Below are 15,707 nucleotides of genomic sequence, written 5' to 3'. Positions count from 1 at the left end.
GAAGATGAATTGTGTGTCGTCTGCGTAGCAATGATAGGAAAGACCATGTGAGGATATGACCGAGCCAAGTGACTTGGTGTATAGCGAGAATAGGAGAGGGCCTAGAACAGAGCCCTGGGGGACACCGGTGGTGAGAGCACGTGGTGCGGAGACAGATTCTCGCCACGCCACCTGGTAGGAGCGACCTGTCAGGTAGGACGCAATCCAAGCGTGGGCCGTGCCGGAGATGCCCAGCTCGGAGAGGGTGGAGAGGAGGATCTGATCGTTCACAGTATCAAAGGCAGCAGATAGGTCTAGAAGGATGAGAGCAGAGGAGAGAGAGTTAGCTTTAGCAGTGCGGAGAGCCTCCGTGACACAGAGAAGAGCAGTCTCAGTTGAATGCCCAGTCTTGAAACCTGACTGATTAGGATCAAGAAGGTCATTCTGAGAGAGATAGCAGGAGAGCTGGCCAAGGACGGCACGTTCAAGAGTTTTGGAGAGAAAAGAAAGAAGGGATACTGGTCTGTAGTTGTTGACATCGGAGGGATCGAGTGTAGGTTTTTTCAGAAGGGGTGCAACTCTCGCTCTCTTGAAGACGGAAGGGACGTAGCCAGCGGTCAAGGATGAGTTGATGAGCGAGGTGAGGTAGGGGAGAAGGTCTCCGGAAATGGTCTGGAGAAGAGAGGAGGGGATAGGGTCAAGTGGGCAGGTTGTTGGGCGGCCGGCCGTCACGAGACGCGAGATTTCATCTGGAGAGAGAGGGGAGAAAGAGGTCAAAGCACAGGGTAGGGCAGTGTGAGCAGGACCAGCGGTGTCGTTTGGCTTAGCAAACGAGGATCGGATGTCATCAGCCTTCTTTTCAAAATGGTTGACGAAGTCATCCGCAGAGAGAGAGGAGGGGGGGGAGGGGGGAGGAGGATTCAGGAGGGAGGAGAAGGTAGCAAAGAGCTTCCTGGGGTTAGAGGCAGATGCTTGGAATTTAGAGTGGTAGAAAGTGGCTTTAGCAGCAGAGACAGAAGAGGAAAATGTAGAGAGGAGGGCGTGAAAGGATGCCAGGTCCGCAGGGAGGCGAGTTTTCCTCCATTTCCGCTCGGCTGCCGGGAGCCCTGTTCTGTGAGCTCGCAGTGAGTCGTCGAGCCACGGCGCAGGAGTGGAGGAACTATTTGCACATCATTACAACACTGTATAAATAAATATTATGACATTTGAAATTCTCTGAGTGTAATGTTTACTGTTCATTTTGATTGTTATTTGTGTTTTATCTATTTCACATGCTTTGGCAATGTTAACATACGTTTCCCATGCCAATAAATCCTTTCAATTAAATTCAAAGTGAGGGAGAGTGAGACATGTTGTAACAACACACACAGAGAGAGATACCTGTTGTATCAACAGAGAGAGAGACCTACATTTACATTTTAGTCATTTAGCAGACACTCTTATCCAGAGCGACTTACAGTAGTGAACGCATACATTTCACACATGTTTTTCCTCCGTAATGGTCCCCCATGGGAATCGAACCCACAACCCTGGTGTTGCAAACAACATGCTCTACCAACTGAACCACACGGGACCTGTTGTAACAAGAGAGAGAGATACCTGTTCTAATAACACAGAGAGAGAGACCTGTTCTAATAACACACAGAGAGAGAGACCTGTTCTAATAACACAGAGAGAGAGATAGACCTGTTCTAACAATATATAGAGAGAGTTGGGGAGAGAGGTACAGAGAGAGAGAGTTAGGGGAGATAGGTACAGAGAGAGAGAGTTGGGGAGAGAGGTTTAGAGAGAGAGAGTTGGGGAGAGAGGTACAGAGAGAGAGAGTTGGGGAGAGAGGTACAGAGAGAGAGAGTTGGGGAGAGAGGTACAGAGAGAGAGTGAGTTGGGGAGAGAGGTACAGAGAGAGAGAGTTGGGGAGAGAGGTACAGAGAGAGAGAGTTGGGGAGAGAGGTATAGAGAGAGAGAGTTGGGGAGAGAGGTACAGAGAGAGAGAGTTGGGGAGGGAGGTACAGAGAGAGAGAGTTGGGGAGAGAGGTACAGAGAGAGAGTGTTGGGGAGGTAGAGAGAGAGAGAGTTGGGGAGGGAGGTACAGAGAGAGAGAGTTTGGGAGAGAGGTATAGAGAGAGAGAGAGTTGGGGAGAGAGGTACAGAGAGAGAGAGTTGGGGAGAGAGGTATAGAGTGAGAGAGTTGGGGAGAGAGGTATAGAGAGAGAGAGTTGGGGAGAGAGGTATCGAGAGAGAGTTGGGGAGAGAGGTACAGAGAGAGTTGGGGAGAGAGGTACAGAGAGAGAGAGAGTTGGGGAGAGAGGTACAGAGAGAGAGTTGGGGAGAGAGGTACAGAGAGAGAGAGTTGGGGAGAGAGGTATAGAGAGAGAGAGTTGGGGAGAGAGGTACAGAGAGAGAGTTGGGGAGAGAGGTACAGAGAGAGAGTTGGGGAGAAAGGTACAGAGAGAGATATACAAGGGTATGTTCTATTGTCACACCAGTCATTTTTGTTGTAGCTATTTTTCCCCAGACAAATCGAATCAAATCAAATTGTATTTGTCACATATGCCGAATACAATCAATCAAATGTGTTTATAAAGCCCTTTTTACATCAGCTGATGTGTCAAAGTGCTGAACAGAAACCCTGCCTAAAACCCCAAACAGCAAGCAATGCAGGTGTAGAAGCACGGTGGCTAGGAAAAACTCCCTAGAAAGGCCAAAACCTAGGAAGAAACCTAGAGAGGAACCAAGCTATGAGGGGTGGCCAGTCCTCTTCTGGCTGTGCCGGGTGGAGATTATAACAGAACATGGCCAAGATGTTCAAACGTTCATAGATGAACAGCAGGGTCAAATAATAATAATCACAGTGGTTGTCGAGGGTGCAACAGGTCAGCACCTCAGGAGTAAATGTCAGTTGGCTTTTCAGAGCCGATCATTTAGAATTAGATACAGCAGGTGCATAAGAGAGAGTTGAAAACACCAGGTCCGGGACAAGGTAGCACTTTCAGTGAACAGGTCAGGGTTCCATAGCCGCAGGCAGAACAGTTGAAACTGGAGCAGCAGCACGACCAGGTGGACTTGGGGCAGCAAGGAGTCATCAGGCCAGGAAGTCCTGAGGAATTGTGCTAGGGCTCAGGTCCTCTGAGAGAAGAGATAAAGAGAGAAAGAGAGAGAGAGGGAAAGAGAGATAGAGAAAGAGAGAATTAGAGAGAGCATACTTAAATTCACACAGGACACCAGATAAGACAGGAGAAATACTCCAGATATAACAGACTGACCCTAGCCCCCTGACACAAACTATTGCAGCATAAGTACTGGAGGCTGAGACAGGAGGGGTCGGGAGACACTGTGGCCCCATCCGACGATACCCCCGGACAGGGCCAAACAGGCAGGATATAACCCCGCCCACTTTGCCAAAGCACAGCCCCCACACCACTAGAGGGATAACTTCAACCACCAACGTAGTACCCTGAGACAAGGCCGAGTATAGCCCACAAAGATCTCCGCCACGGCACAACCCAAAGGGGGGCGCCAACCCAGACAGGAAGATCACGTCAGTGACTCAACCCACTCAAGTGACGCACCCTTCCTATGGATGGCATGAAAGAGCACCAGTAAGCCAGTGTCTCAGCCCCCATAATAGGGTTAAAGGCAGAGTATCCCAGTGGAGAGAGGGGAACTAGCCAGGCAGAGACAGCAAGGGTGGTTCGTTGCTTCAGTGCCTTTCCGTTCACCATCACACCCCTGTGACAGACTACACTCAATAATAGGACTGAAGAGATGAGTCTTCAGTAAAGACTTAAAGGTCGTGGGTGGCACTGTGTGCTCTTTTCGAAGGATTGGTCCTGGCCTTTTCAATAAGGACTTAAAGGTCGAGACCTTACAATGAAATGCTTATTTAAAAGCCCTTAACCAACAATGCAGTTTTATTAAATACCCCAAAAAGTAAGAGGTAAATAACAATAGCAGGGCTATATACAGGGGTTTACGGTACAGAGTCAATGTGGAGGCTATATACAGGGGTTTACGGTACAGAGTCAATGTGGAGGCTATATACAGGGGTTTACGGTACAGAGTCAATGTGGAGGCTATATACAGGGCTTTACGGTACAGAGTCAATGTGGAGGCTATATACAGGGTATTACGGTACAGAGTCAATGTGGAGGCTATATACAGGGGTTTACGGTACAGAGTCAATGTGGAGGCTATATACAGGGGTTTACGGTACAGAGTCAATGTGGAGGCTATATACAGGGGTTTACGATACAGAGTCAATGTGCGGGGTCACCGGTGTCGAGGTCATTGAGGTAATATGTACATGTAGGTAGAGTTATTAAAGTAACTATGGGGGGGGGGGGGCAATGCAAACAGTCTGGGTAGCCATTTGATTAGATGTTCAGGAGTCTTATGGCTTGGGTGTAGAAGCTGTTTAGAAGCCTCTTGGACCTAGACTTGGTGCTCCAGTACCGCTTGCTGTGTGGTAGCAGAGTGAGTCTATGACTAGGGTGGCTGGAGTCTTTGACAATTTTTAGGGTCTTCCTTTGACACCGCCTGGTATAGAGGTCCTGGATGGCAGGAAGCCCCAGTGATGTACTGTGCCTTACGCACTACCCTCTGTAGTGCTTTGGGATCGGAGGCTGAGCAGTTGCCGTACCAGGCAGTAATGCAACCCATCAGGATGCTCTCGATGGTGCAGTTTTAGAACCTTTTGAGCAAACTTAATGATGGTGTTGGAGTCGTGCCTGGCCGTTCAGTCATAAGTGAACAGGGAGTACAGGAGGGGACTGAGCACGCACCCATGAGGGGCCCCCTTGTTGAGTATCAGCGTGGCGGATGTGTTGTTACCTACCCTTACCACCTGGGGATGGCCCGTCAGGAAGTCCAGGATCCAGTTGCAGAAGGAGGTGTTTTCTCCCAGGGTCCTTAGCTTAGTGGTGAGCTTTGAGGGCACTATGGTGTTGAACACTGAGCTGTAGTCAATGAATAGCATTCTCACATAGGTGTTCCTTTTTTCCAGGTGGCAGCGTAGAGTAAAATAGAGATTGCATCATCTGTGGATCTGTTGGTGCGGTATGCAAATTGGAGGGTCTAGGGTTTCTGGGATAGTGGATATGGATGGATCTTGATGTGGATGCATCTTATTTAACTTCTTCAGGATCGGTGAAAATTCAAAAGAACGGTTGTTTTTTTTCTACTGAGTTTGTAGAGTACTGAGTTTGTAGAGTATTGAGTTGGTAGAGTACTGAGGTTGTAGATTACTGAGTTTGTAGAGTACTGAGTTTGTAGAGTATTGAGGTGGGTGTCCCTTCTACAGGACGGTTGAGCTAACGTAGGCTAATGTGGATATCATGAGGTTGTAAGTAAGAAGAACATTTCCCAGAACATAGATTTTGGCCAATATCAGAATTGTCTAAGTTGCACCTGGGCTGGAATAATACATTATGGTCTTTCTCTTGCATTTCAAAGATGATGGTACAAATCAAAACAACAGAATGGTTGGTTTTTTTCTTCTTTCTTTCACCAGATCTAATGTGTTATTTTCTCCTACATTCCTTTCACATTTCCACAAACCTCTAAGTGTTTCCTTTCAAATGGTACCAAGAATATGCATATCCTTGCTTTAGGGCCTGAGTTACAGGCAGTTAGATGTCATTTTAGGCGACAATTTTATAAAAGGGTCCGATCCTGAAGAGGTTTTTAAGTTTCTGTATCAGTCGAGGTTTTTATTTGTTATACCTAACTTGCTGCCATCCGTTACATTGGCACTGTTATTGTTGTTGGCATAGGTTAGGTTGTTGTTGGAACTCTGGGATACGGTCTGGATAAAGATTTGGGTGGCTTTTTACAAGTTGTCCGGACAACTAATAATTCATGATCTCTTGTGACAGTTCTATCTATCTATCTATCTATCTATCTATCTATCTATCTATCTATCTATCTATCTATCTATCTATCTATCTATCTATCTATCTATCTATCTATCTGTCTATCTGTCTATCTGTCTATCTATCTATCTATCTATCTATCTATCTATCTATCTATCTATCTATCTATCTATCTGTCTATCTATCTATCTATCTATCTATCTATCTGTCTATCTATCTATCTGTCTATCTGTCTATCTGTCTATCTGTCTGTCTGTCTGTCTGTCTGTCTGTCTGTCTGTCTGTCTGTCTGTCTGTCTGTCTGTCTGTCTCTCTGTCTCTCTGTCTCTCTGTCTCTCTGTCGCGGCTTGTGTTGATGACATTTGAAATGTCTTTATTCTTTTGGAACTTCAGTGAGTGTAATGTTAACTGTTACATTTTTTACTGTTTAAGTGATAAGCGTCCAGCTAGCGGGACACCAGCCGACAACATCCGGTGAAATTGGAGGGTGCACAATTCAAATAAATAATCGTAATATTAAACATTCATTAACATACAAGTCTCTTATATCATTTAAAAGCTTATATTCTAGTGTTCCTCTGTGGAGATGGGAGAACCTTCCAGAAGGACAACCATCTCTGCAGCACTGCACCAATTAGGCCTTTATGGTAGAGTGGCCAGACGGAAGCCACTCCGCAGTAAAAGGCAAATGACAGCCCACTTGGAGTTTGCCAAAAGGCCCCTAAAGACTCAGACCATGAGAAACAAGATTCTCTGGTCTGATGAAACCAACATTGAACTCTTTGGTCTGAATGCCGTCACGTCTAAAGAAAACCTGCCACCATCAATACGGTGATGCATGGTGGTGGCAGCATCATACTTTGGGGATGTTTTTCAGCAGTAGGGACTGGGAGACTAGTCAGGATGAGGCAAAAGTGAACGGAGCAAAGTACAGAGAGATCATTGATGAAAACCTGCTCCAGAGCACTCAGGACCTCAGACTTGGAAAAAAGTTCACATTCCAACAGGACAACAACCCTAAGCACACAGACAAGACAACGCAGGTGTGGCTTCGGGACAAGTTTCTGAAGGTCCTTGAGTAACCCAGCCAGAGCCCATACTTGAACCCGATTGAACATCTCTGGAGAAACCTGAAAATAGCTGTGCAGCAACGCTCCACATCCAACCTGACAGAGCTTGAGAGATTCTACAGAAAAGAATGGGAGAAACTACCCAAATACAGGTGTGCCAAGCTTGTAGCATCATACCCAAGAAGACTATAGTCTGTAATTGCTGCCAAAGGTGCTTTAATAAAGTATTGAGTAAAGGGTCTGAATACTTATGTAAAAAAAAAATCAGTTTTTCTTTGTCAGTTGCATTCAGAAAATGTTCAGACCCCTTGACTTTTTCCACGTTTTTGTTACGTTAAAGCCTTATTCTAAAATTGATTATCTTTTTTGGGATGGGGGCAGCATTCGGAATTTTGGAGGAAAAGCGTGCCCAAAGTAAACTGCCTGCTACTCAGGCCCAGAAGCTAGGGTATGCATATAATTGGTAAATTTGAATAGAACACGCTCTGAAGTTTCCAAAACCATTAAAATAATGTATGCGAGTATAACACAACTGATATGGCAGGCAGAAACCTGAGGAAAATCCATCCAGGAAATGCTATTATTTTGAAATGGCTGTTTTTCCATTGAAAGCCTATACACCATACAAAGACTTATGACCCAGTTCACGATCCCTATGGCTTTCACAACATGTGGCCAGTCTTTAGGCATTGTTTCAGGCTTTTACTCTGCAAAATGAGGGAGAAACACCACTTTCAATGAGAGGACAGTGGAAATTTCCAGACATGAGTCCTGCGCGTGACCGGGAGCGCGCCTATCTTGTTTTTCCTTTTCTATTGATGAAGCTATTGTCCGGTTGAAATATGATCGATTATTTATGACAAAAACAACCTGAGGTTTGATTATAAACATCGTTTGACATGTTTCTACAAACTTTTATGGTACTTTTTTTTATTTTTCATTTGCCTGCTGTGACCGCGCTTTGTTCCAATGGATTACTGAACAAAACGCACCAACAAAACAGAGGTTTTTGGACATAAAAAGGGACTTTATCGAACAAAACAAACATTTATTGTGTAACATGGAGTCCTGGGAGTGCCACCAGGTGAAGATCATCAAAGGTAAGTGATTAATCTTATCGCTATTTCTGACTTTTGTTACTCCTCTACTTGGCTGGTTACTGTTTGTAAGGATTTGTCTGCTGGGCACTGTTCTCAGATAATCGCATGGTTTGCTTTCGCCGTAAAGTCTTTTTGAAATCTGACACTGCTGCTGGATTAACAGCAAGATAAGCTTTATTTTTATGTATTGCACTTGTGATTTTATGAAAGTTAAATATTTATAGTAATTTAATTTGAATTTGGCACGCTGCAATTTCACTGGATGTTGACGCTAGCGTCCCACTGATCCGAAAGAAGTTAAATTGTTGTTTTTTTAACAGCTATTTTCTGGTCTCTCCAGAGATGTTCAATCGGGTTCAAGTCTGGGTTTTGGCTGGGCCACTCAAGGACATTCAGAGACTTGTCCCGATGCCACTCCTGCGTTGTCTTGACTGTCTACCACTCTTTTTCTCAATTAAGTAGCTATCAGCAACTGGGCTTCCCGTAGGGGTGGGAGGGCCAAGAGACCAGAGATGGCAGAACAAAGTAATCGGGTTGGGGTTTAGGGTTTGAGCATAGCCTGAAGGAAGGGAGGGGCAGTTTCTCTTGCTGCTGCGTTGGCAAGCACCATGGTCTTATAGTGAATATGACCTGGGACTGGAAGCCAGTGGAGGAAGTCCGGAGGAACCTGGTGACATGGGAAAACTTGTGAAGGTAGAAAACCAGGCAGAGATAGCGAGAAGCAAAAAGATATATATATACATATATCTATACAAAACCAGGCAGAGATAGCGAGAAGCAAAAAGAGATATATATATACATATATCTATACAAAACCAGGCAGAGATAGCGAGAAGCAAAAAGAGATATATATATACATATATCTATACAAAACCAGGCAGAGATAGCGAGAAGCAAAAAGAGAAAGATGCTATGTGAGAAGCATGTTAAATGGAGAGAGAATGACAGGTCATGACAGTATCTCAATCTCTCTCTCTCTCTTTCTCTGTCAGACTACTCTCTCTTTCCTTATCTCCCTCTCTCCCCTTTCTACCCTCTCTCTCTATATATATATATATATTTTTCTCTCTCTATATATACATATATCTATACAAAACCAGTCAAAAGTTTGGACACACCTACTAATTCAAGAGTTTTTCTTTATTTTTACTATTTTCTAAATTGTAATATAATAAGACATTAACACTACGAAATAACACATATGGAATCATGTAGTAACCAAAAAAGTGCTTAAAAAAATCTAAATGTATTTTAGCAGCGTTCTGAATAAGATTCAGTGGTTTGATAGCACAAGCGGGGAGCCAAGCCAACAGCAAGTTGCAATAGATGAAACCTGCCTGGATTAGGGTCTGCGCCGCTTCCTGTGTGAGGTAGGGTCATACTCTACAGATGTTGTAGAGTATGAACCTGCAGGAGAGGCTCACTGCTTTGATTTTTGCAGAGGACGAAGGGGTGTTGTCCAAGGTCACGCCACGGTTCTCGACTGGGGGCATCTACTCTCCACAGTACGAGCCCTATCTGGGGGCATCTGCTCTATACAGTACGAGCCCTATCTGGGGGCAGGTGCTCTACACAGTACGAGCCCTATCTGGGGGCATCTGCTCTCCACAGTACGAGCCCTATCTGGGGGCATCTGCTCTACACAAGAACAGCCCTTTTTGGGTACATGCCCGCCTCCCAATATTTATTATATTCCCTTGACTTAATCTGATTATATGATTGTGTGCATTTCCTATTTGATTGAATAATTGATTTGTAATTTGATTGTATCTTGATTGCTTGTGTGTATTCCAGAGATGGTTGAACGCTTGGCTTAATTTATTGATTGATTTATTGTTCAATCAACTGATTGTGTGCAATCCCAACAATTATCAGTTTATTGTTCAATCATTGTGTGATTCCTTGTGTCTCTTGTTTCTTTCTCCAGACTTTGTGATGGGGAAAGGAAATAGTAAACTGGCACCAGAGGTTCTGGATGACCTCACCAAGAGTACTGAGTTCAACGAGGCTGAGCTCAAGCAGTGGTACAAAGGCTTCCTCAAAGACTGTCCCTCTGGTATACTGAATCTAGAGGAGTTCCAACAACTATATGTCAAGGTGAGGGAGGGAGGGAGGGAGGGAGGGACGGGGGAGGGAGGGAGGGAGGGAGGAAGATTCAAAGACTGGCCACTGGTATACAGAATCTAGAGGAGTTCCAACAACTATATGTTGGGAGGGAGACAGAGAGACCACCCCGGCCTCACCCTGCTAGAATCTGAAGTCAAATGTCTACTGTTTGCTGATGATCTGGTGCTTCTGTCACCAACCAAGGAGGGTCAACAGCAGCACCTAGATCTTCTGCACAGATTCTGCCAGACCTGGGCCCTGACAGTCAATCTCAGTAAGACCAAAATAATGGTGTTCCATAAAAGGTCTAGTGGCCAGGACCACAAATACAAATTCCATCTAGACACCGTTGCCCGAGAGCACACAAAAAACTATAAGAATTCACAAAATGGACAAACACCAAATTGAGACTCCTCATACAGAATTCTGCAAAAAAATATCCTCTGTGGACAATGTAAAACACCAAATAATGCATGCAGAGCAGAATTAGGCTGATACCCGCTAATTATCAAAATCCAGAAAAGAGCCTTTAAATTCTACAACCAAAATTCCCAAACCTTCTATAACAAAGCCATCACTTACAGAGAGATAAATCCGGAGAAGAGTCCCCTAAGCAAGCTGGTCCTGGGGCTCTGTTCACAAACACAAACACACCCCACAGAGCCCCAGAACAGCAACACAATTAGACCCAACCAAATCATGTGAAAACAAAAAAGACAATTACTTGACACATTGGAAAGAATTAACAAAAAAAAGATCAAACTAGAATGCTATTTGGCTCTAAACAGAGAGAACACAGTGTCAGAATACCTGACCACTGTGACTGACCCAAGGAATGCTTTGACTATGTACAGACTCAGTGAGCATAGCCTTGCTATTGAGAAAGGTCGCCTTAGGCAGACCTGGCTCTCAAGAGAAGACAGGCTATGTGCACACTGCCCACAAAATGAGGTGAAAACTGAGCTGCACTTCCTAACCACCTGCCCAATGTATGACCATATTAGAGACACATATTTCCCTCAGATTACACAGATTCACAAAGAATTAGAAAACAAACCCGATTTTGATAATCTCCCATATCTACTGGGTGAAATACCACAGTGTTCCATCACAGCAGCAAGATGTGTGACTTGTTGCCACAAGAAAAGGGCAACCAGTGAAGAACAAACACCATTGTAAATACAACCCATATTTATGCTTATTTATTTTCCCTTTTGTACATTAACCATTTACATTAACCATTTGTACATCGTACAACACTGTATATATACATAATATGACATTTGTAATGGCTTTATTATTTTGGAACTTCTGTGAGTGTAATGTTTACTGTTCATTTTTATTGTTTATTTCACTTTTGTACATGATCTACTTCACTTGCTTTGGCAATGTTAACATATGTTTCCCATGACAATAAAGGCCCTTGAATTGAATTGATTTGAGAGATAGGAAGATTCAAGACTGCCCCACTGGTATACAGAATCTACAGGAGTTCCAACAACTATATGTCAAGGTGAAAGAGGAGGGAGGGAGGAGGGAGGGAGGGAGGGAGGGAGGGAGGGAGGGAGGGAGGGAGGGAGGGAGGGAGGGAGGGAGACTCAAAGACTGACTCACAGGTATACTCAACCTCAAGGCCTTCCAACAATTCTTTGACAAGGTAGGGAGAGAGGGAGAGAAGGGGAGAGAGAGAGAAGGGGAGAGGGAGAGGGAGAGAAGGGGAGAGGGAGAGAGAGAGAGAGAGAGAAGGGGAGAGAGAGAGAAGGGGGAGAGAGAGAGAAGGGGAGAGAGAGAGAAGGGGAGAGGGAGAGAAGGGGAGAGGGAGAGAGAGAGAGAAGGGGAGAGAGAGAGAGGGAGAGGGAGAGGGAGAGAGGGAGAGAAGGGGAGAGGGAGAGAGAGAGAGAAGGGGAGAGAGAGAGAGGGAGAGGGAGAGGGATTCTCCTACATGCCCAGAGGAAAACTAAAATACAGTGACCCCCTCTCATATCATTACCAATGCCAAGAGCTGAGCAAAGAAAAGAGTCACCTCATCCAGCTGGTCCTGAGGCTGAGTTCAGAAACCTGTTCTACTAACACACTGAAGCCTCAGGACCAGAACATCCAATCAATCAGAATAAACCAAATTACAACACAGTCAAAACAAAACGACATTGCTTATTGGGAAACACAAGCACAAAGCAAAATGCAGTGCTATCTGGCCCTAAATCGACAGTACACCGTAGCTAACTATTTGACCATGGTTACTGATCAAAACCTTAGAAAAACCTTGACAAAGTACAGGCTCAGTGAGCACAGCCTTGCCATTTAGAAGGGTAGACACAGGAAAACCTGCCTCCCTGTAGAGGAAAGGCTGTGCAACCACTGCACCACAGCAGAACCTGAGACGGAGCTGCATTTCCTGACAAAATGCAAAAAATATAAAACAATTAGAGTGTCATGTCCCCAAATTGAAACCCTTATTCAATATATACATTGTTATGTCATGCCAATAAAGCAAATTGAATTAGAGAGAGAGAGAGAGAGAGAGAGAGACAGAGAGAGAGAGAGAGAGAGAGAGAGAGAGAGAGAGAGAGAGAGAGAGAGAGAGAGAGAGAGAGAGAGAGAGAGAGAGAGAGAGAGAGAGAGAGAGAGAGAGAGAGAGAGAGAGAGAGAGAGGCAGAGAGAGAGAGAGGAGAAGGGAGGGAGACGAGGAAGTGAGTGAGCGAGGGAGACTCACACTGTCCCACTGTCATACTCAATCTGGAGGAGTTCCAACAACTATACTGTATGTTAAGGTGAGGAGAGAGAGAGGGTGGGTGAGAGGTGGAGAAGGAGACAGGGAGGGAGAGAGAGAGGAGGAAAGGGAGAGAGAGAGAGCAAGAGAGAGCTACAGACATGCTGCTCAACGTGAGCTCCTGATAATGTTATTTTTGTTGTTGTTGATTAACACTCAAATCTAAAAAATAATTCAAGTAAAGAGATGATGAACAGCAAATCTATTCAATCACAATAGAAAAAAAAAGTTTTAATTGTCGCTAGCTACACAAGAAGAACCTAGCCAGCAGGCTAACAAGCTAGCCAGAAACATTGAGCTAGAACAAACCTAGCAAGAGGAGTTAGTACAACTACATCAAGCAACCAAACTGATTGAGTAAACCAAAAAGAAACATGGACTATAACGTTAAACATTTCTTCTGTTTTTTTTTTTTTTTTTTGTGAAGATTTGTCACTATTTTTGCTGCTTTTTGAGCTAAATTAGACCTAGCTAGCAACAGCAGCAGACAAACAAAACCGAGGGAGCATACTTAAATTCACTCAGGACACTGGATTAGACAAGAGAATACTCCAGATATAACAGCCTGAACCTAGCCCCCCGACACATAAATTATTACAGCATAAATACTGGAGGCTGAGACAGGAGACTATACCCCTGGACAGGGCCAAGCAGATGGAATATAACCATAGCCACTTTGCCAAAGCCCAGCCAACACACCACAGAGGGATATCTTCAACCACCAACTTACTACCCTGAGACAAGGCCGAGTATAGCCCACTAAGATCTCCCCCACGGCACGAACCCAAAGGGTGGGGGGCGCCAACCCGGACAGGAAGATCACGTCAGTGACTCAACCCACTCAAGTGACGCACCCTTCCTATGGATGGCATGAAAGAGCACCAGTAAGCCAGTGTCTCAGCCCCCATAATAGGGTTAGAGGCAGAGAATCCCAGTGGAGAGAGAGGAGCTGGCCAGGCAGAGACAGCAAGGGTCGTTCGTCGCTCCAGTGCCTTTCCATTCACCTTCACACTCCTGGGCCAGACTACACTCAATCATAGGACCTTCTGAAGAGATGAGTCTTCAGTAAAGACTTAAAGGTCGTGGGTGGCACTCTGTGCTCTTTTCGAAGGATTGGTCCTGGCCTTTTGTGGGGACGGGGGTGGTCTGCTGGTCGCTGGGATGACAACCCAACTTTGGAGGGCCTTTAGTGGGTGGAATAGTGGAGAACAGTTGGAGGGTTACTTAGTAGCACACATCAATATGGTACTTTTTATATTAATGGTAAATTTACAAACATATATTATGATAAATCGATTTGAAACTTGTATCTCATTATGGTAAATGGTGAAATAAGTACAGCCAGTTATAAGTGTAATGGCCTAGCAGATAATAAGAAAAGAGGAACAATATTTATCTGGCTCAAAGAGAAAGAATTTTATGTCTATTGTTTACAATTGGTAGAGCATGGTGTGTGCAACGCCAGGGTTGTGGGTTAGATTCCCACGGGGGGCCAGTACAAAAAAATGCATGAAATGAAATGTATGCATTCATTACTGTAAGTCGCTCTGGATAAGAGCGTCTGCTAAATGACTAAAATGTAAAATGTACAGAAAACTCATTCACCAATTTTAGATGGTGTGTGTAAAATGAACTGGAGGGGTGAACTATCCTTCTCCCATGTGCAAAGAAATTCAAAATGGGTGATTTTGATCGGAATGTGCAAATTGCCCAAACAGATCTTCAAGATAGATGGAAGATTTGAAATACGTTATTGGACAAACAGATGTGGCTCATTAACCTTTACGGACCAAATAATGATGATCCTCACTTCTTTGAAAATATATATAATAAATGATCAACCCTGCAAGCAATACAATACTCTATTATTATGGTGGGAGATTATAATACTGTTTTAAATACCTCAATGGACTCTAAGAATATTTTAAGACACAACGCAGAGGACGCTGGGCCAATTGTGCGCGGCTGGATGTGATACAGCCTAGATTTGAACCAGGGACTGTAGTGACGCCTCTTGCATGGAGATGCAGTGCCTTAGACTGCTACGCCACTCAGTAGCCATATCACAGTTAACATATATCCTTATGGTCTTGCCTAGACAAAGAGAAACATTTAAAAAATGTATATGAGAAAAAAATATTAAATTTTATTTGGAACTGAAAACCCTTATTTTTCTATATATATAAAAAAGGTATCATATTTGTAAATGATATCATAAATAGGACTGCTGGAGTTATGTCACACATGCAGCTAACACAGACATATGGAAAATTACAACCAATTAATTGCAGCATCACCGCAAAAATGGAAGAGGTCCTGCATTAAATTGGTTAAAGAAAAGTGTGATAAATCAAAAAGTATACCAGTTTTCATTTTTAAAGACCAAAAAATTGACAGCCTTGGCATATAGATTGCAAAATAGTTGTGAGGACATTTTCAGTGTAGCGATTCTATGGCACATGGTTTAAGAACTGATATGTAAAACGACAACCGATTCAAAACGTAGAATTTTTCAATTTAAATTATTATACAGAATTCTTGCAACCAATAGAGTGCTATTTCTATTGGGGATACAACCTTCCCAGCTCTGCAGATTTTGCTGCGAAGAGACAGAATCATTAGATCATTTGTTTTGGTATTGTCCATATGTAGCTTGTTTTTGGTCACAGGTCCAGGAACGGCTGAAGCATTTCAACATTTACCCAGAGCTAACCCTGCAGATAGCAATTCTGGGTGATCTGAAAAGTCATAGTCAATCGACCAATAATATAATAATACTTTTAGCAACAAAAAAAATATTTTTCAATTTACA

The 15,707-nt window shown here is 44.0% G+C and overlaps 1 protein-coding gene across 1 annotated transcript in view; it reads left to right on the top strand.

Moving 5' to 3' along the window:
* The window catches only part of hpcal4 (hippocalcin like 4), a 34,454-nt gene that overhangs the window by 16,218 nt on the left and 2,529 nt on the right, over positions 1–15,707 (top strand). Inside the window, exon 2 of the mRNA XM_029731142.1 lies at positions 9,947–10,116. Within this exon, the coding sequence (XP_029587002.1) occupies positions 9,955–10,116 (162 nt within the window). The 5' untranslated portion in view covers positions 9,947–9,954. The remainder of the gene's footprint in view (positions 1–9,946; positions 10,117–15,707) is intronic.

Source organism: Salmo trutta, chromosome 34, assembly GCF_901001165.1.
Source record: "Salmo trutta chromosome 34, fSalTru1.1, whole genome shotgun sequence".
NCBI classification, from domain to species: Eukaryota; Metazoa; Chordata; class Actinopteri; order Salmoniformes; family Salmonidae; genus Salmo; species Salmo trutta.
Note: the sequence above shows the minus strand (reverse complement) of the source record. Positions and strands in the feature narration are given on the sequence as shown.